Below are 27,839 nucleotides of genomic sequence, written 5' to 3'. Positions count from 1 at the left end.
ATTCATACTTATCGCTCTTAAATTGTTTACTGTCTCTCTCCTCCTCTACCCCCAGGAGGCAGAGATTTTGTCTGTTTTATTCAATGCCGTGTTCCCAGCACCTAGAGCAGAACTTGGCAGACACTCAGTCATATGTACTGAATGGAAGCACGAGTGAATGAATGAATGAACGAATGACTATCACAGAAACCTGAGGAGGGCTGAGGGTGTAGAGCGGCGGAGAGCTGTAAGGATGGAGAAAAGGAAGATGACTATGGAGGGACTGTACAAAGACGCCAGACCCTTTGCATTACCCATGGCGGGATTAAGGAAATGCACGTCTGCCCCACTGTTACTCAAAGTGTCTGAGCCCTGGGCTGTAAGGCCAGGGTTTACAACGAAGATCATCTCCGAAGCATCGACATCTGAATGAGACCCATGAAGAGACCTGCCACATGAATAAATCTCAACTTTTTCTTTCCAGGATATTCCTAATGAGGTTTTGAAACATGTACTTTTTTCCCTTCTATCTTTAATTCTGCTTGATATTACCGCAAAAAATCCATTTTAATACCGGTCAGAATTCTAAAATCAGTATCAGTATGTTCTATTCACTTCAAAAGTTCATTTTTAAAGTAGCATTTTGAGGTTTCTTATGACAAATATTAGAATCCATTGTTTTATAATTAGAAATCTCAAAGAACCTCACATATATGGAAATTGAAAAAAAGAAAAAAGATATGAGGTGAGCGATATGAAGGAAGGGAATATGAACGTGCAAGTGAAAAAAAAAATTGATGCTATAAACAAGAAAGGGGTGGACCCAGGTTTTCTCCTCAAGTGTGGCTATAGGAAAACATGGTGGGATCAGAGCTGAGGTTAGATGGATGGGAGAATGAGCATATGGGGTGGCGGTGGGGACAGTGTGGACCTGCTCGGGCTCTCAGGTGGACAAGGAGGAGCTGGAGGGAGGCTTTGCACAAAGTTCTTAACACTCTCTCAGCATCCATCTGGCAATCTGTGGTCCAGATGGCCTAAGGACACAGAAGGTATGCATGGAAGGAATTGGGAGGCTGAGAGGACCTGACCAATTAAGAGAGGGGGAGGGATGGAGAGATAGACCTGACAGAGTCCTTTACGTGTGTGAAGCAGGTAAGAATCGGTCTACACACTGAGATGTGCACGAAGTCTCACATCTCTTTATTTTCTTCTAGTCAACTTCCAAAGCCATGCTTCCATGCCAACAGGTGAGTTGCAAATTTGAAGCTATTCTTGCAATGTTCTGCTGCTTACCTTTTCTATTGCAGGGTTGTTTCAAAGTCCTGACGTCCTACACGGTGCCGTGGTGGTGGTAGTGGCAGCAGCGATTGGAAGTTACTCCTCAGAGGCCTGCTGGGTCAGCCCACACGTCTCTTCAGGCCACCACTGTGCTGCCTCTGAGCCAGGACAAGGACACAGGACAGTCCTGCCTCCCATATTTACTGGGTAACCATTCCCTCTGAGGCTCTGCTACATACGCAGGGAAATTCCAGAAACGACCTGCATGTCCGTATTTCTTACGGGACCTACCAGGCTGGAGCAGCTTTCTCAGTTTGAGAGAAACTGCCTTCTCTTCACACTCTATTCTCAGAACAACGGTTTTAGGCTTCTAGGGAAAAAATCCAGAAAAGAATAGAATGAACCTCCTCTGAGATGAGGGAGCATCACTGCCCTCTTCAATGGGGAAAGAGAAAGGGGGAAAACACAGGGAGAAAACATAAGTTATAACTTAAACACTATCTTGCCATCTACAGAGTCTCCCTAGCCTATAAATAAATCAATAGTAGCCAATCTAACGACAGGAACTAGCTTCCTTCAGCTTCACTCCTCGTGTGGGCAGTGGAAACACATTGCCCACATCCCTTTTTAAGGAAGGATTTGTTGCCCCAGCTCTCAGCCTCCAGGGTTGCAGAGGGCCTCCTCACCCCAAGAACGTGCCCTTCCCGGGGCAGCCCACGTCTAGCGACTGAGGGATGCAGGGGTATGGCAACCTGCCCATTTCAGCCCAATGCAGGACAACTCTGATGGGCCATATACACCTCAGAACTCCCTGGGCGCGGGAGGGCGGGGGGAAGCTTTGCAGACCTGCCACAGTTCTTCTGTCTCTCTGCCCAATCTTGCTTCTGCTCCCTCCCTTCCACAGGTGTTCATCTCTGTAAAAGGACCCTGCACACCAAAATCCATCTCAGCATCGCTTCCAGAGAACCCAACCCGCCACATTCGTCTAGGAGTGGTCCTAGAAAGTAGTCAATAAAATAGGAGTTTGGAGCCGAATCATTAGCCACCTGGCCATCGAGGAGGATCCATTGGTGACAATTGGAACATGGCATCCCCTGGCCCAGGGCGACAGTCCCGTGGGTCGTGGAATGGAATCATTTATCTATGGGGGGAATGCACTAACAGGTCTCCCTGGTAGTTTACAAAGAGGCTCTCACAGCCTTGCAGCTGAGGCCCAACCCAGGACTCAATCTAGCACTGATTTCCAGAGACAGTAAATACCCAACTAAGCATGCCTGTTACCCAGGCCTGGTTGGGAAAAATGGGACCCTGACACTTAGGACACGAATACTGGGAAGATGCCCCTGAAAATTTTGAATCCCCCAAATCCTAGGGTGATCAGCTGTCCCGGTTTCCAGTGACTGAGGGGTTTCCTGGGAGGTGGGACTTTCCATGCTTAAAGCAGGACAATCCTGGGCAAATCAGGGCTATTGTTCACCCTCTAAATCCTCTGAACTCTCCGAGCCTGCAGAAGTGGGCTACCCTCCCTACATGGAGCTCGCACTCCCCTCTTGCTTGAAAACAAGTCAGTTTCTCCCTCTTTGAGACAGCATGTGTCCCCTCAAGATCTACCCCCACCTCTCCTCCTGGCTTCTAGGCTTATAAGTAGGATTAAATCGCAGCATAATCACCCAGGGACATGCTGGTCCTGATAAGGGAGTAGAAGGACCCTACTCCAAAGGACCTGTAGGCCTAGCCACCATATACTGGCAGATGCCAGGGCCGTACCAGTGGGCCTGGATGCTGAGGCTGCTTAACCACAAGGGCCTGGAACATAAGATTGGAGAAGGGTTCATTGACTTGGGAGCACTTTCTGGAGATACAGGATTTACATCTTGGCAAGAACCCCGGGGTTGGTGTCACCTTGCTACTAGGATGGTTCCTAGAAGCATGGAAAAAGCAATGGCCTCTCCTAAGCGAAGTTGGAAGGCCAAAATTTCCTTGACAGATTGAGGAAGAAAGAATTAAAAGGTTCAGGGACAAGCTGGAGCAGATATATTATATATCATGTGAGGCCCGAAAACCAACCAAAGGATGACATTCCACAGAAAGGCTGGAGGACACACCATTTACCAAGGCCATTGCGAATAGCTGTCAGGAATACGCTGGTGAGAGGGGCTGACGCATCCCTGAAATGTTCAGCAATGAGGAAAGGACCACAAACAGTGATAGGACAGGACCCCAAAATAACAGAGGCCACATGTAACAGCCTGAAGCAAGCCAGGCAGATGCAACCATCCTAGTGAGCAGCAAGGTGAGAGGAGCAGGCGAGGGGGCCTGACCTGCAGCAAGTTCTGGAGAAGATTACAGGGGTTCCTGGACCAGCAGCGGCAGCATCTCCTGGAAACTTCTTAGAAACGCAACTTCTCAGGACTCTCCCCAGGCCTGAATCAGAAACTCTGGCGGAGTGGGACCCGGAAATCTGAGTTTTAACAAGCTCTCCGGGTAATTCTAATGCAAGCTAAACTCTGGGAATCTGAGTTGGTAGAACACAGGTATAACAGGATGCACTTTGGGAAGCGGGACCATGCCAAGAAACCCAGGAAGTCAGAATGAAATTACAGCATTCATCCTGTGCCAGAATGTCTTTTGCATTTTAGAGAGTCTTTGCTTTCTCTTTAGCCAACAGAAGAAAAGGACAGTTTAGAGAGAAGTCGCAGATTCTTCAGGTCCCTTTGCCCTGCATATTTCTACTTAGGAAATCGCAAGTTTGGGGCATTAGCAATTGTGAGTTCTGAGCAATGGAGATCTCTACCCTTGCCACACTGAGCAAGGTAAGATGAGGACCACTTCTGCCAGCAAAGCTGCTTCTCCGCTTTGATTTTAGCTGACAAATCTGGGTCAAAGGCACCATCCCACACTGTAACTTTGGGCTTTACCATAAGCAGGAAGGGAAGTGTTTAGAAAAGGCAGGGGAGCCCCAGGAGACTGTGGACAGGAAGGCTGGGTTATTCTTACACACAGTTCATGAACTAATACCAATCTGGAAACACATTAGACCAGAATGTCAAAGGGCTATTTAAAGTCTGAGATATGAACTACTTATTAACTGGATGATCCATCATCTAATTTCTCTACAACCTTCTTGCAGCAATTTCAGAGGGTGTCGAAGGAAATTTTTTTCCTTACATCGTGCTTTTTGGTGAAAGCATAAATCTAAAGTTGAGGCTTTTCCCAGAAGCTCTGGGGAGAAGAAACTCATGGGGAAAATATCTGATCGCAAGAGTTTGTGATTGCATATCTAACCACCAAGACACATCTTTTCCAACTCTTTTTTCACTCCTAGTTTTGAACTCTTGCACAAACCATCTATACGTTTGGAACACGTCTGGTCTTTTGTTTACCTGGCCACTTCCTATCTATTCGAAACCCAGGTAAAATACATTTTCCAGGAAGTTTTCTGGATGGATCAGAATATGTTCCCCTTTGTTGCTTTGATTTTATTCCAACACTTTTTTTTACATTCTGGGGAGTGGGCATGTGTGTGCAGTTATCGGCCTTGTGGAAACACGGCTACGATTCCAGAGTAACAAGGCTGAGAAAGAGCTCAAGGCTATTCGGGAGTCTAATAACACAATGGGAAACGGCAGGTATTCTCCCTCCTACTGGTTGGTCGTAGGAGTAGAGAAGACGGATGACAGCCTTGATGATGGAGCTGTAGTTCCTGCTCACTATATGTGACGTGCACGCTTAGAGATGGCTGATGTCAGCGATGTGCTAGAGTCAGCCAGCATCAGCTTGCAGTGCCAATTGTCCACGTCCCTTCCCAGCTTCAGTGGTGTCACGTCAATAGCTTGGAATTGGCCATGATGGGAGTATTTACACCACGGGAATCAGCAAATGTTGCAAAACAAGTTGTTGTTTTTTTTAAATCCAGCAAGCAGATTTATCAGCACTCTACCACATGTACTCTTTTTAATGTTCCACATCTCCCTTTAACAGGCTTGTGCTTTCCTCTATGTTCTGGAACAAGAGAGTGTATTTATGACGCCATTTGAATGTATTTGTCTACTAATTCTGTCCTCGAGGTCAGAGGTTGGTTAACTGTGGGTCAAATCCAGCCCGCAGCCTGTTTTCACATGGTTCATGAACTAAACTTAAAGGGTTGTAGAAAACAAACGTCACTAACCGTCAGGGAAATTCAAGAAAAGACACAGTGAGACAGCACTTCACACTTACTAGGATGGCTATAATCACAAAGACAGATAATAGTAAGTGTTGGGGAGGATGTGGAGAAATGGGAACCCTCATAACACTGTTGGTGGGAATGTGAAATGTGCAGCAGCTTTGGAAAACAGTTTGGCAGCCCCTCAAAAGTTTACGCTAGAGAGTTGCCATATGATCCAGCAATTTCACTCCCAGGTATATACGCAAGAAAAATAAACACATATGTTCACACACAGACTTGTACACGAATGCTCATAGCAGCATTGTTCAGTCATTCATAACTATTTCCCCAAAGTGAACACAACCCTAATGTCCATCAACTGATGAATGCATAAAATGTGGTATATCCATACAATGGAATATTATTCAGCAATAAAAAGAAATGAATGATAAATGCTAGAGCATGGATGAACCTTGAAAACATTATGCTAAGTGAAAGAAGGAAGATACAGAGGACCACTTATTATAGATTCCATTTATATGAAATGCCCAGAATAGGCAAATCCACAGAGACAGAGAGTAGACTGGTGGTTGCCAGGGTTTGGGGAGGTGGGTGAGGAGTGGATGACAGTGGGTTTCTTTCTGGAGTGATGAAACTATTCTAAAATTTATTGTGGTGATGATTGCACAACTCTGTGAATATACTAAAAACCACTGAGTTTTATACTTTAAAAGGATGAATTTTATGGTATCTCAATAAAATGTGTTTTTTTAGTGGTTCCCAGACCTTGAGATTTCACAGACCAGTAAAACATACATTTCCTAAAACAAAATTCAAGGATCCATCACACATGCCAGCTTTTTTTTTTTTTGTAAAGAAGAACACTTAAAAAGTCACCATCTAGTACCAAAATTGTTTCATAAAAGAAAGCAAATTTTAACACCCAAGGATTAATCAGGCATGAAAAACAATTCTTTAAGTGGAATAAATTTAGCTTCATAAAAAAAAGTATTAAGTAATTTTCACAAGTAGTTACAACATGTAACTTGTTACATGTTTTAAAAGACATTTCTGATACTGCTTGAAGAATCAAAGTACTTCTGTTACTATTTTTAAAATCTTTTTTAAAAAAGGACTCCAGTATGGAAACTTACCATTTTTATAAAAGATGTTCTTCAAATCTTGAATTTTACAGTTATGTAATTAGGTTATTAATTTACATATATATTTTAATCATAACTGATTTATTGACAGTAATGTAAAGGAAAAACTTTAGTTGATAAAAAACCTTTATTCGAAACACGTCAAGAACTATATAGTTCAAAACTGCAAAAATAAAAGACAATTTCTGGTAACTTAAAGAATACTTAAAAACAACCACATTAACATCCACTGTTTATGATATAATCTCAAAATCAATGCTAATCTTCCTATTTATCTGTTTCACCACATTTGAGCTAGAATCCTCCCCTTACTCCACTACATTGTTATGCAACTCTTTCAGTTTTAACACGTAAAATACAACTTAGGTATTTTCTGACCAACAAGAATATATACTATTGATTTCTTCCTATACCTCAAATTAAAAATAGTTCAAATGACTAGAAACTAATTTTCTGTCTTAAAAAAAAAAAAAGAACAGGTTAGTAAAACATTTCATTTAAGAACAATGAGTGGATGCGTATTCCGAACTGAGCTACACAAGAACCCATTTCTATGCGAGGACTCTCCAGATCATTCACTATGTGTTTATGTGGGGAGAGGACATTTGCAAAATGCTTCCCACCATTCATTAGTCAGGACTCCAACACCCAGGTGCTGTGAAATAGCAGAGTTAACCTCAGTTTACACGGGGAGAACCAAGGCACACGGTGAGATCTCACCAGGGCAGAATGAAACCTCATCAGCTCTGACCTCTTGTGTCGAGAGCCAGATGCCTCTTTATGGAGGACGTTAATTTGCTCTAAGATGGAAGTAAAACTATGTGGGATCTGTTGGGGGAGAACTAGTTTAGGTTCTGTATGTAAAAAGCTCAAAGCATTCAGATAAGGTAAATATCAGTGCGAAAAGGGTTAACGGGAAGAAAGTTAAAACCAGAGTAAAGACTATTCAAACAGAGATCACTTTTCAGAAATAAAAATAGCAAAACAAGAATAGGAAAAAAATAATAGCTATAGAGTTTCTCATTTCTAAGCCAAGAGGCGTTTATAAAATCACTTTAAAAGTAGGACGTCTCTTGAAGACAAACCTTCAACATCTTATTTTTCCCTCCATAAAACCCCTGTGAAGTAGAGAGTGCTAATTTACAGGGGTGAAACTGAGAAGGAAAGAGGTTAAGAGGTTAAGACCACATGGAGAGGGAATAGGCTGGAGCAGATGTTATGTCTTAAAGCATTGGCTTAGAAATAGAAACAGAAGGGAGAGGATAAACAGGAACTTTTCTGGATGGACAAGTGGAATAATCCAGGGGTCCAGTAGCAACACCAGCTACTTAACATTTTTTTTACAAAGGACTTGGAATTCCAAGCACACAATGAAAACTAAGGTGCCAAATGCTCTTCGGGGTATTGAAATGCTTAGCCGAATATACACATTAAGTTCTCATAGGTCCACGTGAAAATGCAGAGGCATACAGGAGCTACAGTGTGGGCAAGTGCAAACTAATGCATTTAGGACAAAATACTGCTGCCTGTAGTTAAAATAGGATGGACACTGAGCCATCAACATGATGTAAGAGAGGAATTTAATTTAGCCTGATCAATGTGTTAGGGTGGATTAAAAAAAAATACTGGTCATCATTGGAAAGAATATTGAAAACCAAAACAGTGGTGCCCCTTCACTTGGAAAATCATGTGCAACCCTGGGCTTCACAGATCCCTTGTGAGTTATTAAGGGACATTGTGAATGTTTGAAGTACATTCCTAACCCCTGGAGGAGAAACATAAAACATCTCTTTTTGGCTGGCAGACCTATTTGTAGAAGGACAGGCCACAGTGCTGAGCCAGTGTAGCAAATCCGATATTCTGGATTCCCAGGAAGGCTTTCCCTCAAGGTCTCCTCTAATCGACTTTCACAGTCCCATCCCACGCCATGATAATAAATACAACCAGTTCGGGCCACGATACCAAGGATCTTGCTGGGCCACAGGGCACCTGATCATACAACTGTAAATGGCAGTGCTGAGAAAAACCTCAAGAGGGCAGCTATTTGGTCTCCCACCTCCAAATGGAGTGAAAGAGTGAACTATCTCAGGAAGCTGGTTTTTGTTTATTGAAGATTGTTTGGGATGGCAGTTATAATCGATTAATAATTTTAAGTCCAAGAGTCTCTCTCCTTGGTTCCAGCTGACATGTCTCCTGTGTAAATCGTGTGCAAGTGGCAACTATAATCAACATAGATCTCAAACGGGAGCACTGAGAGGACAGGGCCCGTCCATTGTTAATTCATGGAGATGTTGCTGTTTTCTGTAAATATTCACAACATTTGTTCCCTGGAAACTCAGGCATTTGTCCCTAAACCTCACAGCTTCAGGAAAAGGATACAGAATATAACTAGTACTTTTTGGTGTAGGAGGGTATGTAATTTGATACACACCATGGCCGTGGCCCCCAAATACTGATTAGACTATTCTGGGGAACGGACCAATGGAAGGCATTTATTCCCAATGGTGGAATGGAGAATCCTTTTATTTGTCAATGGTGGTTTCCTTTCCCTTCATATATAGAAGGAATTTCTACACCATGGTCTCAATGGATAATGTATGATAAAAAAATGTTTAGTGTCATCTCATCTGAATTTTTGACATTCTCTTTTATTCTAGTCTACTCAGCTCCCAATTTCCACAATCAAACTGAAACTTGAGTAGAGAATAACTAAACTAATAATGGAAATACAGTAGAAATAAACCTAATATTTTACATATTTATTTCAGCTGTCAAGGTAAGTATGGCCTCTCTGTTTCCACCTCTAACCTTTTTGCAGAGATAATGTTAAAGCAAATATAAGGAAATAAGACTGAAATAGTGAGATGTTTGCAGATGTGAGGGTTCTCTTGTACATGTGAAATGCAAAATTATTTTAAACTGTAAATTTTAAGTAGGCTCCCCTCCCCTTCTGTCTGTCTGTTTGTCACACACACACACACACACATCCCTAGGAAGGTAAAGGCTGTCACTAAGGAGAAATGTCAGTAAGACTCTACTCAGCAGGTGGTTGACTTTAGAGCAGTGAATACATCTCCCTCACCCCAGTGCGAGGAATCCTTAATAACTTCTGTATATTTGGTGTAATTTAAATTATTTTGGCATATGTTAATTAGTCATCATATATACTCTAGGAGTGGTTAGTTAACATTTAAGGTTGCTAGTCAGCATTTGAAAAGCTCAAGTCACTTCAGAGGCTACTACCACAAGAGCTTTATCTGTAGCTCAACACCAGAGACTTTGTTAATAAGTGATTACTTTCAAGGTCAAATTAGTGGTGTTCAAGGTACACAGATCGGCCCAAATACTGTACGGGACTTCCACGAACAGGGTGTAAGACTCTAGCAAGCCCACTAGCCCTGGGATTCCCAGATTCCTAACCTGTTCTGTGTCTAGAAGTTAAATGCAATCAGGTCACCTGACACTGAATCTGCTGGAATATTATTGGATTCACTTCTAATAACTGTTTTACATAAGATATTGTTGAGTTCCTTAAAAGGACAGAGTGGGGACTTTTTCAAGCTTACAAGACAGGTTGACTGTTACAGGATGTCTGTTCTGGTGCGTGCTTGTTTATAAACAGGAATGATGCAGAAATTGGTCTAAAACCTGATTTCAGTGTAAAGTACCACCTGGTGACATTGTGGGGAGGAGACCTACAGCTCTCACCCACCTCTACCTACTGAAGGCCACCAAAACAACCTCATAATCACAAGTGACCAAAGTGGCCAAGTGCAGCTTACAGCACTTTTCCTTAATGGAGGAAACACAAATAACTTTATAGGTGGTCATGGTCATGGTCTATAGCCGAATAGGCTTGCAAATAGCAGTTGCTAGTTTAGCAGAAGAACTGGAAGTCCCTGGTCCTCCTATAAGGTCTTCAAACATCCAAAGAAGAAGGGCCTTGTCAATTAAGAACAGGAACAAGAGAAAGACAGAGCTGAACCACTAGTGGAGGCCCTGACATTTCTACTTCACACCCTTGCTATTCTTCTTCTGGCTTTCTAGCAAAGCCAGCTTTCTTCCAGCTGTCTACTCTAAGAGTGTCACCACCCCTGAGAATTCAATAAAGGTGAAGCAAACTAGTGATGAAAGACAGAGTGATGAATATGTCAAAGAACTCAGCTGAGGAAGAAGTGTTAGTTTGTGCCCACCCAAGCTGAACTACCTGGGATGGAGTGGTTAATTATTTGGTTGGTTGTTTTTGCAGCTATGATTAATCTAACAGATATGAGAGTTTTTCTGAGCATTTTGAAAAGTTCAAAAACTAAATGAAAATGAGCATATGCACTTGCTCTCATTGTAATAAACATTTCTCACGGTTTTCTTCCATGTACTCTTATACCTCTGCTTAAAAAGAAAAATCAAGAAAACCTCTTCCCTAACACTACTCCTCAAAAGTATATTTGAAAGAAGTAACAGCTGACTGATGATTAGCGTGATCTGTGGGTATGCAGCATAGGAGTGCGAGCCTTTGTCCCCATGGGGGCTCCTGGAAAGGGGACAGAATAGGAGGTGGCCCTAGTCATTGAGACGATTCATGTAAGGTGCTTGCCCTGGAATCCAGTCCCTACTATACACTCAATAACGGTAGCTGTTATTAGTAGTAACCTGTAGAACAAGAGCACCCACTGGTTACGGCAACAAGCATTTTCAATTCTAGATAAAGCTTAAAAGGCTAAGATCCAGATATCAAGCTGCCCATCTGACAAATGTTTATTATGGTAAAAGCAATGTCTCCCACTTGCACTTGGCTATACTCAAATTAGGTCTAACTAAATGTTCATGTTGCCACTTAGTTCTCTCTGGGGACACTAGGGTATTCAAATGTTGGCCAGGACGCTGGGAGTTTAGGTTCAACATACAACAGTCATAGAGTCATAGGCATTTTCAGTTTGAAGAACTTACAGTCCCCATCCATTATTATCTTGTTTAACTCTCCCCACATTTCTGAGAGGCTGACAGGAAGGTGTTGATGTCTGCTTTATGGGTAGGGGCAACTGATGCCCTAGACAGCTTCAATGGTTGCCTAAGTTCCCATGGCTGGACAGGGCTGACGCTGGGAGTAGAACCTGTTCTTTTGATTCTTGGTATAATGGTCTATCCTCTACACACAGGGAAGGCTCCATTGTATATAAAGAACAGCCCTGGGAGACCAGCACAGGGCAGGGAAAGACTGCACAATGAAAAAGAAAACAGTGCATTTTAGACCACTGTGAAAGAGGACCTAGTAAGCGCTCTGGGGACTTATTTCTGTTTCGGTGAGTTTTAGTAAACCAGTTATGGGAAGAGGCTCTAGTATCAGCTGTGGCTTATGTCCCTAAGCCTCACTCACTGACCTTTAAGAGTCTAACTTCCAAATCACTCTCAAAAGATGGACAAAGAAACTACTATCCCAATGAGTAAACAAGGCCATTAAAAATAATGAGGGGACCAGTTCACTTAGTTTACAGCCCTTTCGTTAGTATCTACTATGTGTATGTTACAAGGAAGACTAGCACAGGTAAGAATTTTATATTGCATGCCCCAAAGAGCATGGACTTCCACAAACTTAGAATATACAAGACCAGGGATAGGGGAACCCACATAGAACAGAAAACAAGTTATTACCATTTAAGGATTAATCTAAATTCTTATTCCATTATGTCAGATCAATCCTAAGCAGTGTGGATGATTTATTTTCGTGTGGTGTGCAAAGAACCTGGTGATCTGCTGCTGCAGCAACAATGCACACTCCTGGAGCCTGGGCTGCCTACAAAACAGGCGATAAAGGCTGTGAGGTTAAGATGGAGCGTGCACATCCCGCCTGAAATGCAAAGCCGCGACCATAAGTGGATAAGCGCTCTGGGGACTTATTTCTGTTTCGGTGAGTTTTAGTAAACCAGTTATGGGAAGAGGCTCTAGTATCAGCTGTGGCTTATGTCCCTAAGCCTCACTCACTGACCTTTAAGAGTCTAACTTCCAAATTTAAATAGCCATCGTCAAGTAGTCTAGGCTCCAAATTTAGAGATCAAGAGGCTAATTTTGGATGGCATTTTTAGGTTGAGGGGGCTGGTTGATCAAACCCTTTTAAAGCTCCTTTCTACTCCACTCAGTGTTTAGAGAGAACAGATGAGAGGCACCAAGATAAGCAATCATATAGCTTATGTGACCCATGTTAGGGGCCAAGAGCTATGAAATCCACCAGTTCGTTAAAGAAATATCATAGCTGACAGAGAGGCAAAGGGGATATTGAACTCTCTGGCTGTGAGGGAGGTGTGTACATCCTGAAATTTCTTTTCCATAACTACACTGAGAATGTTAAAAATGCAATACAGGATTCTCCTTGGCAGACAGGGTGCTGCAGACAGGTCAAAGGGCTCCTGAAACCCAGTGCTTCCAAATCTCTCTCCCTAGTGCAAGAGATTTGCACTCCCCCTAGGGGGGAGGAGATGTCTCTACTCCCCCCTAGGTCCAGGGTGAGCTTTTGTGTTGCTAATTCAACCACCTGCTTCCCAGCGGGACCCTAGAAACCATCCCCAATGTGTAAGACATTTTTAAAGCTTTCTAAAGGGGGTGATGCACCACAGTATCTCCTCCTCTGTAACATCAAGCATTTATAAAACACTTCCCTGTCAAGGAGAGCTCTGACCAGTCATCTTTCTGTTGGAAAACAATTTCAAGTTCCTACACATTCAGTTACTCACCGATGGGATTCTAAGTAATAAAGTCAAATATCTTCTTTCTGCATCAGCTTGCTACAAGGGGCAATAATCTCTAACTCTGAGGTAGCACAGCCATACAGTAATGAGTCTCCTTGGAATTTATCCTTTGATCCCATAGAACTATCCCCTTTTAAATTGCTAATTACCTGGCTAAAGCATTGAGTTAGAATTTAATCATCTTTTCTCCCAGAATTATTGGTCACCCAGGTAATAGGGAGAGAGTATATCACTACTGCAGAACCACCGGGATAATTTGTCTGACAAAGCATGGCAACTAAAAAAGGAAACACACAAGCAAGAACTAGAGCCCGCACAACACAAATCATAACGTATCTTTGGTATCTCGTTAGAAATCATGTTAATATTCTCCCATCTCCTTGAAGCTTAGGTTGGAAACGTGTACTGTTTTATGTTAGTGCTCATTTCACTCTTCCTAACATATGACAAGTCTGTAGTGTTTTTTATGTCTGTGACATACCTCTAATCTTCCAGAACACACAGTAAAACAATGCTTTCCTTAAGAAGTGAGGGAGGGTGACTGACATTTGCATGAGTACCTGTGCTCCCCGGCTCACCCCACTATAATTACTACCTTCGATCTCAGCGAAGAAAAGTCGGCAAAGGGAAGCGAGAGGAGTCAAGAGAGACACTGGTGGGCACCAGAGTGTCGCAGGATACACTGGCAGGTAAGTCACTATATTATTTGCTTTTTAGCATCTCATGACTCTTGTGGTTGACCAGGCAAAGTAGGGGAGGAGAGACAAAGGACAACGTGTTGGTTTAGCACATATGTCATACTGAAGTGGCTTTTTTTTTTAAGTTTTCAAATTTTCCACCTGGCTTTTTAAGAGCAGGAGTTATTTCATGGTGATTTTCCAGCAGGCTTTTCTGAGGTAGATAAAACACGAACAGTAAGTAGTCTGACTGAATGCAGAGGGTAGCGAAAGCCTGTGTGGGTAGGATTAGTTTGAAAGAAATGTCAGTGGTGAAAGCTGAGCCTGTCATATACAACACTACAGAAAAGAGGGACAGGGTCAAGGCTGTCTGCCATCTACACAGGGCTTTTAGAATTTAACAGGTGGGAGATAGGCTCATCTGACTAGTAAAGAACAGAGCTGTGGGAACAATACAGAGCAAGAGAAGAGCCTTGGTTAGTGCACAGCTAATCAAGACAAGGCAGATAACAGCAAGAAATAGGTATCCCTCAGGGACTTAGTGATCAAGAAGGAACGTACACTACAATATCTTAAGAGTCTAAAAGCAACCAACAGGCCTGAAGTTTTAAACTGCCTTGTGTTGTTGGCTATGTTTGGATACAGAACAAGTTTTGCCTCCTTCCTGAGGCCTCTCGTTTGTACACAGCTATTGCAATTGAATTAAGCACGCCAGGGAAAACCAAACCCCAACTAAATAATCAGTGACATGGATTTTGAACTCCTTTTTCTGCCCATTTGAGTTGGTGATGAACAGGCTGGCCTGGCTGAGACCCAGCAAGGTTAATACTCCCAGCTGGGGCCCTTCTTTCTGGAGAATCACCATTGTCGTCACAGGCAGATGCTCTACTTTTAAATGAACATGCCATTGTAGGCCAAATGTTAGTAGTTAAACACCATCGTCACAGAAACACACAAAGCTATAGTCAAGTTCACAAACACAGCTGGTGGATAAGAAACTCTTAATGAAAGAAAGAAACTTGCTATTGGCTCCAAGTCACTCATCACGACTTCTGAAACACTTAGACTGAGATGGTTTTATAGGAGAGAGAATAAAATAATAATTATTGGCCTCAGTTTCTCTCCCCGGTCTACGAATAAACATTTGTCAGAACACCCACTAGAACAAGAGGACAATTACACATAGTGTTCTCGTGAGTTGATGTAGACTCTCTGAGGGCTGCTGCTCTGATGACGGCTGTCGGGGCTCCCGTCATGGTGGCACATCTGACTGTAAAGGGGGTACATCTGCTGAATCCCGTCTTCCCCCACTGGATTCTCTGCTTCATAGTCAAATCTCCTGCTATTGAGTCCATTCTGGAAATGCAAACATTGCTTACATTAGCAGAGCAGCTGTTTGCCTTTCTCTAGCACTTTGGTAAAAACAGGTAAGAATAGAATTCATTACAGTCTGTGTCTCTGATTCATTACCCCACGAGCTATTCAATGGCAAGGTAAAGTTCAACAACTTATCATTTTCCAGTCATTTGTTACGTACAATACCTGAAGAAGAGTGATGGCAGCTCTTAAATAGAAAATTGTGACTAATGGGGACTGTAGTCAGTTTCAGGTTTCAAAATTTGGAATTGGTATCGGCTAAGGTAAACTGGAGAAAAACAAGGCTGTGAACTTCAGGAGTCCCTCGGCAAGGTTCAAGCTCGGCAGGAGTGCATGAGACATACAGAGGATTAAATCAAACAACCAAAACAAAACCAAAAGAGACCTCGGGATTCAGCACTGGGGAATCAAGGAAAAGACACAGCGAAATGAACTGGTATTTGACCGTGTGCCTGATACAACTGAGACTAAGAAACGCTGTCAAAAATATCCTTGTCTTGATCTTTTTTCCTTGCTGGACCTTAGGTCACAGTTGACACTATAAAATGAACCCCCCTGATGCTCTGTGGTGTCTCTGATACTGACTCATCTGCCTGATTATTCATCTCATAAAACTTGATTACTTCTAAGAGGGACAAGCAACTCAAGGACTTTACAAAATCATACTATAGATGCTCAAATAGCAGAGTGATGAATAAAGTGAAATTTCATGGAAATCAGATGATATTTTAACAAGCAATGTGGCCACCAGCTACGCCTAGGCTGACCCCCACAACAGGCCCGCGTTACTTACAGAGCGCTGGAGACCGCCAGCCTTTCTTTCTTCGAACTGAATCTGCAAAGGCAAGTGTTCAGTCTGGAGGAAGAAGACAGAAAAAGACATGCACTTTAAAGCACCAAGCACATTATAAAACAGATCAACGAAGACCACGGAGACTCCTATGTTTAAAAGAGCCGATCATCTCTTGTTAAAGGTCTGCCAACTAAGCAAAACATTCCCGATGAGGATGGGAACAACTTCATTTTTTGAGAGCTTGTCTCTCTCTCTCTCTCTCCTGGCTCCAGGCTTCTTCTGGAAGGAAGAAAATAGACAGAACATCTGCTGCAGAAGTTCTCATGCAAACTTGTTTACATCTTACTTGAGCGAGGACTCGGCACAGAAGGTCTCTCGCCTTCTCTCAGCGGAAGAGTCTGAGATTTTGAATCTGCTAAAAGTGGTTTGGGTGAAATGAAAGGTTATTTTTTATTTTTATCTATAGATGTATATATGGTCACGTTTCCCTTCGTGTTGTTACTCCCTGGCCCTCAAACCCACACAGATCACGAAGAGGAAGAACCTTTCTCAGCTTCCCTTTAGTTTACAAACGCATATCACAATTGTGTGGTTATTTGCTTGTCACCTTCACTAGATTGAGGGTGCTGGTTGGAGTATTTTAGAAACATTATCTCATGTAATCTTTTTAATTCTGTAAAACCGATGTCTGTATTTTACAGACGACTAAAACTGAGGCTCCGAGTGGTTAAGTAAGATGTCTCCAGTCACGTAGCTGGGAAGTGGTGGTTTGTGGTTCAAACAGGGCTGTGTCTGATTCCTAATCTTGTATTATTACATCTCCTGCTTCCAGCTCAGTGCCTGGAAAATAGATGTTCAATAAATATAATAAAAGAAGGCCGGAGAGTCTCAGCATGTAGACACACCTATCAACATGCTCTCCATTTTACTGCCTTTGCTTATGTGTCCTTTTGGTCTGGAAGGTCGGCCCCTGAGTCTCTGGCAGTTTAAATGCTACCCATCCATCTCAGCCTGACTAAAGTCATCTTTTCCCCAGAAGGCCTTTCCACATTGCCCATCAAAGTGAATTTCTTTACTCTCAGCTTTCCTCTTGTTCTTGTTTATGCCTCTATTATAGCCCACAGCATGATCTATCTGTTTTGTAGTTCCTAATGTCTGTATCTTTCAAGCCCAGTAAACAGTGAGCCTTTCTTGGCCATCCTCCTCCATCCCCATACCCTAGCCTGAGGTTCTGCGATAGTAATAAGTCAGTAGTTAACTAATGAATTTATTGAAATCTAAATTATCAATTTTTCATATCCCATGTTAGTGTCATCCAAATTATAAACTATCTGTGACAAATTCATTCCCCCTATTGTATTCTGCATGATTCTAGGGTGCTTTCCACATGACCACTTGATACTGACAGTACCCACCGGTACAGTCCAAGGCAGGGCCAGCTTCATGGACGTGTGACCAGACACAGGACCTGGTGCTCAGAAGGGTCCCACTTTGGGGTTTAATGCTCTGTGGTTGCATCTCAGATTTCTTAATTTTATTGTGAATTTGTGTTTTGTAAGGGGTATAATGGGACAATGGAACATTCTTCAGGGACTTGCAGCCTCAGTTCAAGGGTGTCCTGCCTCCTGCTGCCTGTCTTCGATTTGGTTCTTGGTCACCATTCCCCCATCCTGGTGTCCCAGGCCCCCTGGCCTTCCCCTCCCTGCCCTCGTCCAGTGACTACAGCTGCCCTCTGCCCGGGCAGGGCCCCGACCTGATACAGGGGAGGTTGGGGTCAGGGGTGCACGCCCTGCACATCATGGCACAGCTGGCAGGTGTCTGGGGGACACATCTCAGTGAGGGTGAGCCTCCCTCTCACCCCTGATCTAGGGACCCAGTATTGCCATCTTGATATTCTTAATTTTTAAACAAGGGGCCCTGCATTTTCACTTTGCACAGAGCCTCATAATTATGTAGCTGGTCCTGGTCCAAGGAAAAGAGACTCAGAAAAAAATACCTAAAATTAAAATTAGCATTTTCTTTTGTTTCTTTGCTGTGTAAGATTATTCCTGTTGCTGTTCCCCTTCCCTTAATACAGGTAACTGATGAATGATGTTACATCACTGTCTAATTTGACAAGAGGCAGGCCAGTGAGAAGCTTCTCTGTAGAAAGAGCAAGTGCCCTCTTCCCCACTGGTGGCAGTGTGGCAGAAGCAGGAGTGCAGACAACACTAAAAGCAACCACATTCGAGAAATACGGTGATTACAACCTCAAGAGTTCAAGAGAAGACTTGGTTGGACTATGTGCTATTCTATATTTATACTATAAAATTCCAAATGGTAAATTTAATGACCAGAAAATAAATTCTCATTCACACTTTCCTGAACACTCTAGGTAAAATTTGCATTTGATCATTATCAACGAAACACAGTAACAAGCTTTGAGTCCTTAGAAGCCAGTATTCATGGAGGACACAATGGATTATGCAGCAACGTAAGTAACAACACAACCAGTATTAAATCAATAGTGTTGGGGAATTATAGAGGCAGGAAAATCTATTTCATTTCAACACAAAGAGATTTTAAAGAGCCATGGCTTTGTGAGTAATAATGCTAAGAGACATAAAATTAGCCAAAAGTGGTACATTTGACAATAAAGGACAAGAAGAGAGAGTTCCTAGACCTGAACTGGAAGAAGTGGTGCCTGGAGACTATGAACAATCTTCACGTGCACTGACTGGACAATAAGCAAATACCTAAGTTCCTCTTCTCCATCCAATATATAACCTTCATCTACAACCACTGCACCTCACATGAGGTCATGAATTTTGTAATACAGTATTTATTCAAATGGTTTACACAGGAGCCCCATATACTCTAGGGATGGCCCTGCATTAGGGATTAGGGGCTACGGAAAAGAATGCTGTGCTTGCCTTTGCACTGTGTGGCCATCTGTACTGTGTGGCCACAAGATACACAAGGAACTTAATTTCATCTAACAGTGGGTGGGTACATGTGCTCTCTTTCTGCTAGTCCATAAACTACCTGAAGTGTTGCATATTCTGATTTTTAAAAAAACTTAATGACCACAGTATGTAGAAAAGTGTCTTGCATAATACCTCACTTGTTTGGTGCCTAATATATAGGTGCTGAATTAATATATAATACTTCGACGCATACACAGCGTATATTATTCTACTATCTTTGCATTTTTTTTCCTAGAAAGTTTTGGGCTGCTCTGAATCTCTAATACATATTTCAATTTCCCTACTTATGGGGACGATCTTGCAGCAATTTCTATTGAGCTACAACTCATATTCACTTACCTGACTTACCAAAGTCACGTAGACTTTCATTCCTGGCTTCCAAGGTGCTAACAACACTAGCTTTTCAAGTTTTATTATATGTTATCTTAACAAATATTTTACCTTCTCTGACTCATATAAATAAACCAAAACCTTTATTCTTTACTATGTATTATATCTTAACCTGTTTCCATTTAGATAATATTTTAAAATCCCATAAACAGAGTTTTTGGAGTTGTTAAGGTTTATTTTCAGTGATGACAGAACCAAGATTTGAAGTTGCTATTGTCATGAGGTCTACAGTAACTCTGGATACTCTGCTTGCTCTGGCAATGGAAAAACTTCAAATGAGAGTTCCATTTGGATCCATTATCCCCACTACCAAATTTGAGTCCTTTTGGTCTTCTATTTTGCTTCATAATTTCATCCTCAAAATGTTCTGTACTTCCTTCCTTGGAACCAAGTCTCCCTTATGCCCCAACTCTTTCATTGTGATTTATAAACCTTAAACATTGTTCTTTTTAAACACATTCTCCTACCTTCCCAAACTTTTCCCTAACATGTTCCCTCTAATTCCAAGACCAAATGGCATCTGTCTCTTCCAGAATTTTCTTAAGCCTTGAGAAAGCAAGATGCCTTTTAACTACTGCAAATCGCTCCCACATCTACAAGAACTTCCACGTCATTCTCTTATCTTTCAACTCTCTTGCTCTCTTACTTTATTTTGCCATGAATTCCTTCCTCCTGGCATATAAACATGTTAAAGCATCTGCCATCTTAAGAGGGAAATGAAAAGATAATATTTATTAAAACCTCAATTTCTTAAATTCTAAAAGGTCCTTAACTTACCTCTTAAAACCTCAGCTTAACAAGATACTTATATCTCATTACCTGCTGAAGGACCATCCATCTTCCCTCAGTTTCTAAGGTTGTAAGTGAAGACATACTAAACACCCTATACCCTCACACCTAGCATGTAATTGATCTCTCCTCCACTGCTGCCTTCCCAATTCAAGCATTTGCTAAGCTTCCCTGTCACATGCTTGGGTAATTTTTCATTGCCACTTATAGCACACCAGACATAACCAAATATTTTAATGTGCACTCACTATTTTTTATGGAACCAGAGAACCTTAGAGTATAAATTATATGAAGAATGCATGAATAATGACTAAATTACTTAATTACTTTGATTCTACCTAAAACATTGGCCAGTCTCTTAGAAATGGAGCAAATTACTACACATTGCCCTCTTATGCTTGTGAAGAAACTCTGAATCTTTGATAATACAATATTTTGTATGACTCTTTCCTTTTTTTTTTTTTTTTTTTTGGTGAGGAAGATCAGCCCTGAGCTAACATCCAATGCCAATCGTCCTCTTCTTTTTGCTGAGGAACATTGGCCCTGGGCTAACATCCGTGCCCATCTTCCTCTACTTTATATGGGATGCCGCCACAGCACGGTTTGACAAGCGGTGCCTCGGTGCGCGCCTGGGATCTGAACCTGTGAACCCCGGGCCGCCAAGGTGGAGTACGTGCACTTAACCACTGCACCACCGGGCTGGCCCCTGATTCTTTGCTTTTTAGTTTGCTTCTTTTTGTGCTTTTGTTATTCTCTCAATTCCACTGGTGACAATGGGAATCATGTCCGTTTTTCTCCCCCTGCATCAGAATTTCAGGTTAATACCTAGGAATCATGTTGAAATTACTTTCCACTGGACTCTAAATAGAGAAGTTTCTGGAATTGCTGGGTCACAAGACACCCAGTCATTTTCTCTGAGCTGAGTTCTTGCCCCACGACCTTCAGTATTCTTCTGGTCTATTTTATACAATATTCACATCTGTCAGCATTTTCTCTTTCTTCCCATTATGCCCCCACAAGGCATTTTAAAGGGTATCATCCCATTGACATATCTTGCTCCAATGCTGCTTCCTTATACTGACAAGTGATACATTTTTACTTCTGCTTCCAGTCATGATGGGGAACCTATACCAGACTTGTCGTCCTGCCATAAATTACTAGAAATCTACACAAAATATATGAAACAACAGTTTTCAGACACTGGACAACTGTGCTGCAAAGGACTGGGATCTCAGAGAATGGGAACACACACACACGCACACATACACCACATACACACAGTGATCCTCTGATGGCCCTGATTTTTCTGCTGATTCAGAAAGAGGAAAACCCAAGAAGAGCACAGGGTCTTACTGAGCTGAGGAAACAGAGTTCAGGATCCCAGCAAGCTGAGGTGGCTGTAATCTGTAGGACAGGGTATTAAAGAGAAGGACAATTCTCACTGAACAGGTGAGACACTCAGTAGTGCCCAGGGTCATGCGTTAGAAGTAAGGTTAAATTAGCTCTAGAGGATAGACTATTCCAGAACTAGCCTAACAAAGCTTAAAAAGAAACTTCCAGATATCAAGTTGACCTTAAAGTAAATTAACTGACTGCCAGAAAAATAAACCAATTCTTATCAAGGAATGATAGAAAAATTCTAATAATTGACAATATAACATTCATAATGTCCAGCACCCAATTAAAATGTACTGAACAAGAAAAAAAAAAAGGCAGGAAAAAAATAAGTCAATAGAAACAAACCTTGAAATGACAAATATGATGGAATTAGTAGACAAGAATTTTAAAACAGCTATTATAAATATGTCTAAGGATATAAAGGAAAATATGAACATAATATGCAAATTGAAAACTGTGAAAAAGAACCAAAGAGAACTTCTAGAAATGAAAAAATATAATATGTGAAATAAAAAAGTCACCGCATGGCCTTAATAGACACTGCAAAAGAAGAGATCAGTGCACTTGAAGACAGAAACTATCCATACAAAGAGCAGAAGGGAAAAGGCTGAAAATAAATTGAAGATAGCCTTAGTGATCTGTGGAATATTATCAAGACATCTACCATTTGTGTAATTGGAATCACAAAGGGAAGAAAAGACAGGAAAAAATATTTGAAGAATTGTTAAAATTTTCCAAATTCGATGAAAAATATAAATCTAGAATTCTAAGCTCAATGAACCCCAAGAAGGGAAAACATAAGAAAACTACTCCAACACATTTCAAAATCCAATTGCTGAAAAGCAATAATAAAGAAAATCCAAGATGTAGCCAGAGGAAAAAATAAGATACAGCACATGTAGGGAAATAAAAATAAGATACAGTACATATAGGGAAATAAAAATAAGATACAGCACATGTTGGGAAATAAAAATAAGAATTATCACCGGCTCCTCATCAGAAAAAAATGAAGGCCAGGAAATAATGAAGCTACAGCTTTAAAGCACTGAATGAAAAAACAAAGTCAAACTAGAATTCTATATCCCACAAAAATATTCAAAAATGAAGGTGAAATAAGGAAATTTTCAGACAAACGAAAGCTCAGAGAAGTTGTTGTCAGCAGACCGATACCATAAATAATGTTGTGGGAAAGTTCTTCAGGTTGAGGAAAACTTATTCCAAAGAAAACCTCATCAACTTTTTAAATTTTTAACAAAGATACATTACAGTCTAAAACATAAATAAAATGTATAAGAATACTAAGGAAGGCAGGGAGGAAATTGAAGTATATATTGAAGTTCTTACATGATACATGAGGTAGTATAATGTTATATTAAGGCAGATAGGGCTAAGTTAAAAATGCACATACTAAACCCCAGAGAGATCACTAAAAAGGGAGAACAAAGAGGCATAGTTAATAATTCAATAGAGGAGATAAAAAATACTAAAAATACTCAGTTAATGTAAAGGAAGGCAAGAAAAGAGGAGGAAAGGAACACAGAACTGAGGGGGCAATAGAAAACAAAATACAAGATGGTGAACTTAACCCCAAATATAGCAATAAATATATTAATAAGAACAGACTAAACATAGCAATTAAAGTCAGGGATTTTCAGACTGGGTTTACTCAGTCTTTTTGAAAAGCAATACTCAACTAGATGTTATCTATGTGAAATCCATTTTAAATATAAAGATATAGTTGGGTTAAAAGTCAGAGGATGGAATACATGTACCCTGAAAACATGAATCATAAAAAAATGGTTAAAAACTGGAGCAGCTATATTAATATCAGACAAAATGAGTTCATGACAAGCAAAATTACCAGAGATGAAGAACTGTTCATAATGATAAAAGGATCAACTTATCAAGATGACATGACGTAACAATTCTAAATGCGTATGTACCCAATAAGAGAGCTACAAAAACACATGAATAACTGACAAAACTGAAAGGAGAAATAGACACACTCACAATTATAGTTGGAAATAACACTCCTGTCTCAGTAACTGATAGATATGTAAACTGAAAATCATTATGTATAAAGACTTAATACTATCAATCAACATGACCTAATTGACACTTATAGAACACTACACCCAGCAACAGCAAAACGCCTATTTGTTTCAGTGCACATGGAACATTCAGTAAGACAGACTATATGCCAGGCAATAACAGAAATCTCAATACATTTAAAAGGATTGAAATCTCACAGATATATTTTCTAATCATAACAGAATTAGTGAGAAAGTGATAACAAAAACATATTTGAAAAACTGCAAAACATTTGGAAATTAAACAACATACTTCTAAATAACTCAATGGCCAAAGAAGAAATAATAAGGGAAGCTAGAAAATATTTTGAATTGAATGATAATGAAGTCATAACATATCAAACTTTGCAGGATTTCAAAGAAGTGCTTAAAGAAAAATTTATAGCTATAAATTCTTGTATTAGAAAAGAAGAAAGGTCTCAAATTAATGATCTAAGATTCTTCTTTAGGAAGCTGAAAAAAGAAAAGCAAATTAAATCCAAAGGAAGTAGAAAGAAAGACATAATAAAGAGTGAAAAAATCAGTCAATAAATAATGGACAAACATTGAACAAAATTAATGAAATCAAAAGCTGGTTCTTTGAAAAGATTAATACAATTGGAAAACCCCAGTAAGAAAAAAAGAGAAACACACACCAATATCAAAAAAAAAAAGGTGACATTACGACTGATCCCAGAAAAGTTGGAAGCATAAAAAAGATGTTATGAACAGTTTGGTGCCAGTTAATTTTGACAACCGAGATGAAATGGACAGATGTCTTGAAAGACACGATGAAAATCCTTTCCACAGAGAAACTCCAGGCCCAGATGGAATCACTAGTAAATTCTATCAAACATTGAAAGGACTAATACTCTTAAATTCTTTCCGCAAATGAGAGAAAAGAGAACACTTTATAACTCCTTTTATGAGATTAGCATCACTCTGATATCAAAACCAGACAAGGATATTACAAAAACGGAAAATTAAAGATTTTTACTCATAATATCCCAAAACCTTAAACCAAAACAGTCCTCAACAGTTGAATGAATAAACAAATTATGGTATCTTCATAAAATGGGATGCTACACAGTTATTCATGCAACAATATGGATCTCAAAAGCATTATGCTAAGCAAAAGGAACTGGAGACAAAAGAGTACACTGTGATTCCCTTTAGGTGAAGTTCTTTTAAAAAGGCCTAACTAATATATTGTGATAGAATCACCTTAGTAGTTGCCTGAGGCAGGAGCTTCGGGGTGGGGGCAGGAGAGGAGTGGTGGTGGCAGAGGACCTGTACGAAATTTTTCAGACAACAGAAATGTTCTTGATTGGGGTAGCGGTTACATCAATGTACACGTTTGGCAAAGCTTATCAAATTGCAAACTTAAAATGGTGCAAAGTACTATGTAAATTATACCACAATTAAGTTGAGTTTTAACAAAACTATACCTTTCCATTTCATCATTTGGAGAAGCACGCATGGGGAGGTGAAGTAGGATGCGAAGTCAATGACCATCTGGAACCCGGCACGATACACGTACATAATAAACCCTCAATAAATGCTTTATAGCAGATTGTCCTTGATGCAGTTTCTTGGCTATAGAATCCAACTGTCTGTGTTCTAGTGACTGAGTTCCTAATCTATAGAGATGACTTTACCACACTAAAGGAGTAACACATAAAGAAATGCCTACCTTACATAATTCACCAAGTATGGACTCCTCCAGGCATAGGGATATTACATTCCTATCTAGTAAGTACCTCTCTGAAAGAAGTTATAAAACATTACTAAAACTGTGAACCAAAGGTCAATTTTCCCTTCCACTTTTTTAATAGTTGTGAGAGTAGCTGGCCGTGTCGCATGAGTAACAACTATAAAGATGGTGTTCTAATCAAGTAAAATTTACAATATTAATTAGGCACTTGCTTAATGAGATACATAATTGTTACTGTTCTCCAAGTTAATTACCCATAAGGGTAAGCTATTCACATGAATGTCTCTTATTATTCTAGCAGACCCTTGGCATTCACAGATTTAACATTGCTGGTTTTAACCATTTATAAGTGAGTTTAAAAAGGTTATGACAGGTTGTAATTTGTAATTTTATTGACACACAACTTTGAATCAAGACCTAGGAGGTTTTTGTGACAGGTTAATCATTTAGCTAGTTAATGAGCTTAGCAACCACTCAATATCCATCTTTCAATGTGTTTCTGTTATTCTCAACTCTTATATATGAGTTTTATAAAAGATAGGGGTATTTAGGAATGTACAGTTTCTCAAAAGCCTGTGAAGTATCCTCTATGAATGTCAAGGGAGGGACTATATTATTAATCAACCTTTTTCTTTTAAATTTAGAAATGTTTCCTTATTATTTTTTAGTTAATCCTTAGTTCTCTGGTATCTACAATCAGTCATGACGAATGCAGATTGCCACTACACATTAGACTGGTGGAATATATAAAGTCTGTCTGGCTCTTATTCCCCAAGACTTGAGATTTATTTGCTTACAACTCCTCTTTCCCAGTGTCTGAGAAGTGAGGTTCACTTCTGTGTTCTGTCCATGCATCCTATCCTAGAAATCCTTTTCTGTTAATCCCTAAGCGGCTGACAAAGAGGTTTCCCCCAAGCCTCACCTGGTGCATCACGGAGCAGATGCTCAGTGAACACTTGCTGACATAGTATCCGTGCACAGGATCTGTTCTGACTCCCACTCTTAGTCAGGGATCCCCACCGAGGCCTTGGGAGCTGGAGTATGTTGGGAAACCTGTGACACTTGGACTAGAAACCTTGGTGTCTGAATTCCTAACTGTAAGGAACAGGCAGAGTTAGATCTGAATTGGTTCATGAGAAGGGAGTGAACACCATGAAAATAGGTTCTAGATCCTTGCTACTCAGGAATCTTGTAAAGACTGGAGGAGAGGGTCTAGGTTAAAGGAGGCAAGACAGGGCACAGAAGTTGGCTCAATAATGCCCACAGGGGTAAAACAGACATCATGAGGCTCCCCTTAGGCAAAAGAACAACTGCAGCTTGTAAGGACTGACAGACTCTTCTCCTACTCCCTGCCTCTTAAGGTAGGTGTTGTACAAGATGCTTTAGATGTGCTCATATCCTTATACTACCTGCTTGAGGTAACGTTACCTTTGTTCTCATAATAAAGACAACGAAGCTGACGCTTAGAGGGATAATGCAATGTTCCCAAGTTCATAGAGCTAAGATTCAAACTCATGTTTATGTAATTCTAAAGTCTGTGTCTTAAACCATCACACAGGACTGCCTATCTTGAGTATATCCAGTCTTTTCTTAATTTAACTGCACAAGGGGATTGAAAAGCAGGGAGAAATGAGCATCCGAGAGGGGAGAGGGCATAAATCTGAGGGGAAAGACTGGTGACACTCAGTACTTGCCAGCTTTGCCACCTACTCTGAGATATCTTCATCTGAACTGGCCAAAGAGCAGCTATGCCTTAAGTTACTTCACCTCCTGATTGGGCTCCAGCCTCGACTAAAGGAAAACAAAGGCAAGGCTTTTCTTTTTTTTTTTTTTTTTAATTTTTATTTATTTATTTTTTTCCCCCAAAGCCCCAGTAGATAGTTGTATGTCATAGCTGCACAGCCTTCTAGTTGCTGTATGTGGGACGTGGCCTCAGCATGGCTGGAGAAGCGGCACGTCGGTGCGCGCCTGGGATCCGAACCCGGGCCGCCAGCAGCGGAGCGTGCGCACTTAACCACTGAGCCACGGGGCCGGCCCAAGGCAAGGCTTTTCTATTTTGTTTTCTTTTTTTTTTACTGCAGTAACATTGGTTTATAGCATTATATAAATTTCAGGTGTACATCATATTTTGATTTCTGTATAGATTACATCAACTTCACCACCCAAAGACTAATTACAATCCATCACCACATACATGTGCTTCATCATCCCTTTCGCCCTCCTCCGTTCCTCCTTCCCCTCTGGTAACCACCAATCCAATCTCTGTCTCTAAGTGATTGTTTGTTGTTGCTGCTGTTGTTGTTTTGGTGAGCAAGATTAGCCCTGAGCTAACATCTGTTGCCAATCCTCCTCATTTTTG

General features: G+C 40.8%; 1 protein-coding gene across 1 annotated transcript in view; it reads right to left on the bottom strand.

The window, feature by feature from the left end:
- Positions 1 to 6,675: 6,675 nt before the first annotated feature.
- The window catches only part of NECTIN3 (nectin cell adhesion molecule 3), a 147,661-nt gene continuing 126,497 nt past the window's right edge, over positions 6,676 to 27,839 (bottom strand). Inside the window, exons 8-9 of the mRNA XM_087439575.1 lie at positions 16,155 to 16,217; positions 6,676 to 15,340 (exon numbers count right to left, since the gene is read on the bottom strand). Of these exons, the coding sequence (XP_087295701.1) occupies positions 15,161 to 15,340; positions 16,155 to 16,217 (243 nt within the window). The 3' untranslated portion in view covers positions 6,676 to 15,160. The remainder of the gene's footprint in view (positions 15,341 to 16,154; positions 16,218 to 27,839) is intronic.

This window comes from Ceratotherium simum, chromosome 15 (assembly GCF_057802395.1).
Source record: "Ceratotherium simum simum isolate JZ-2026a chromosome 15, ASM5780239v1, whole genome shotgun sequence".
In the NCBI taxonomy this organism is placed as follows: domain Eukaryota; kingdom Metazoa; phylum Chordata; class Mammalia; order Perissodactyla; family Rhinocerotidae; genus Ceratotherium; species Ceratotherium simum.
This window is presented reverse-complemented; position numbering and strand designations above follow the sequence as displayed.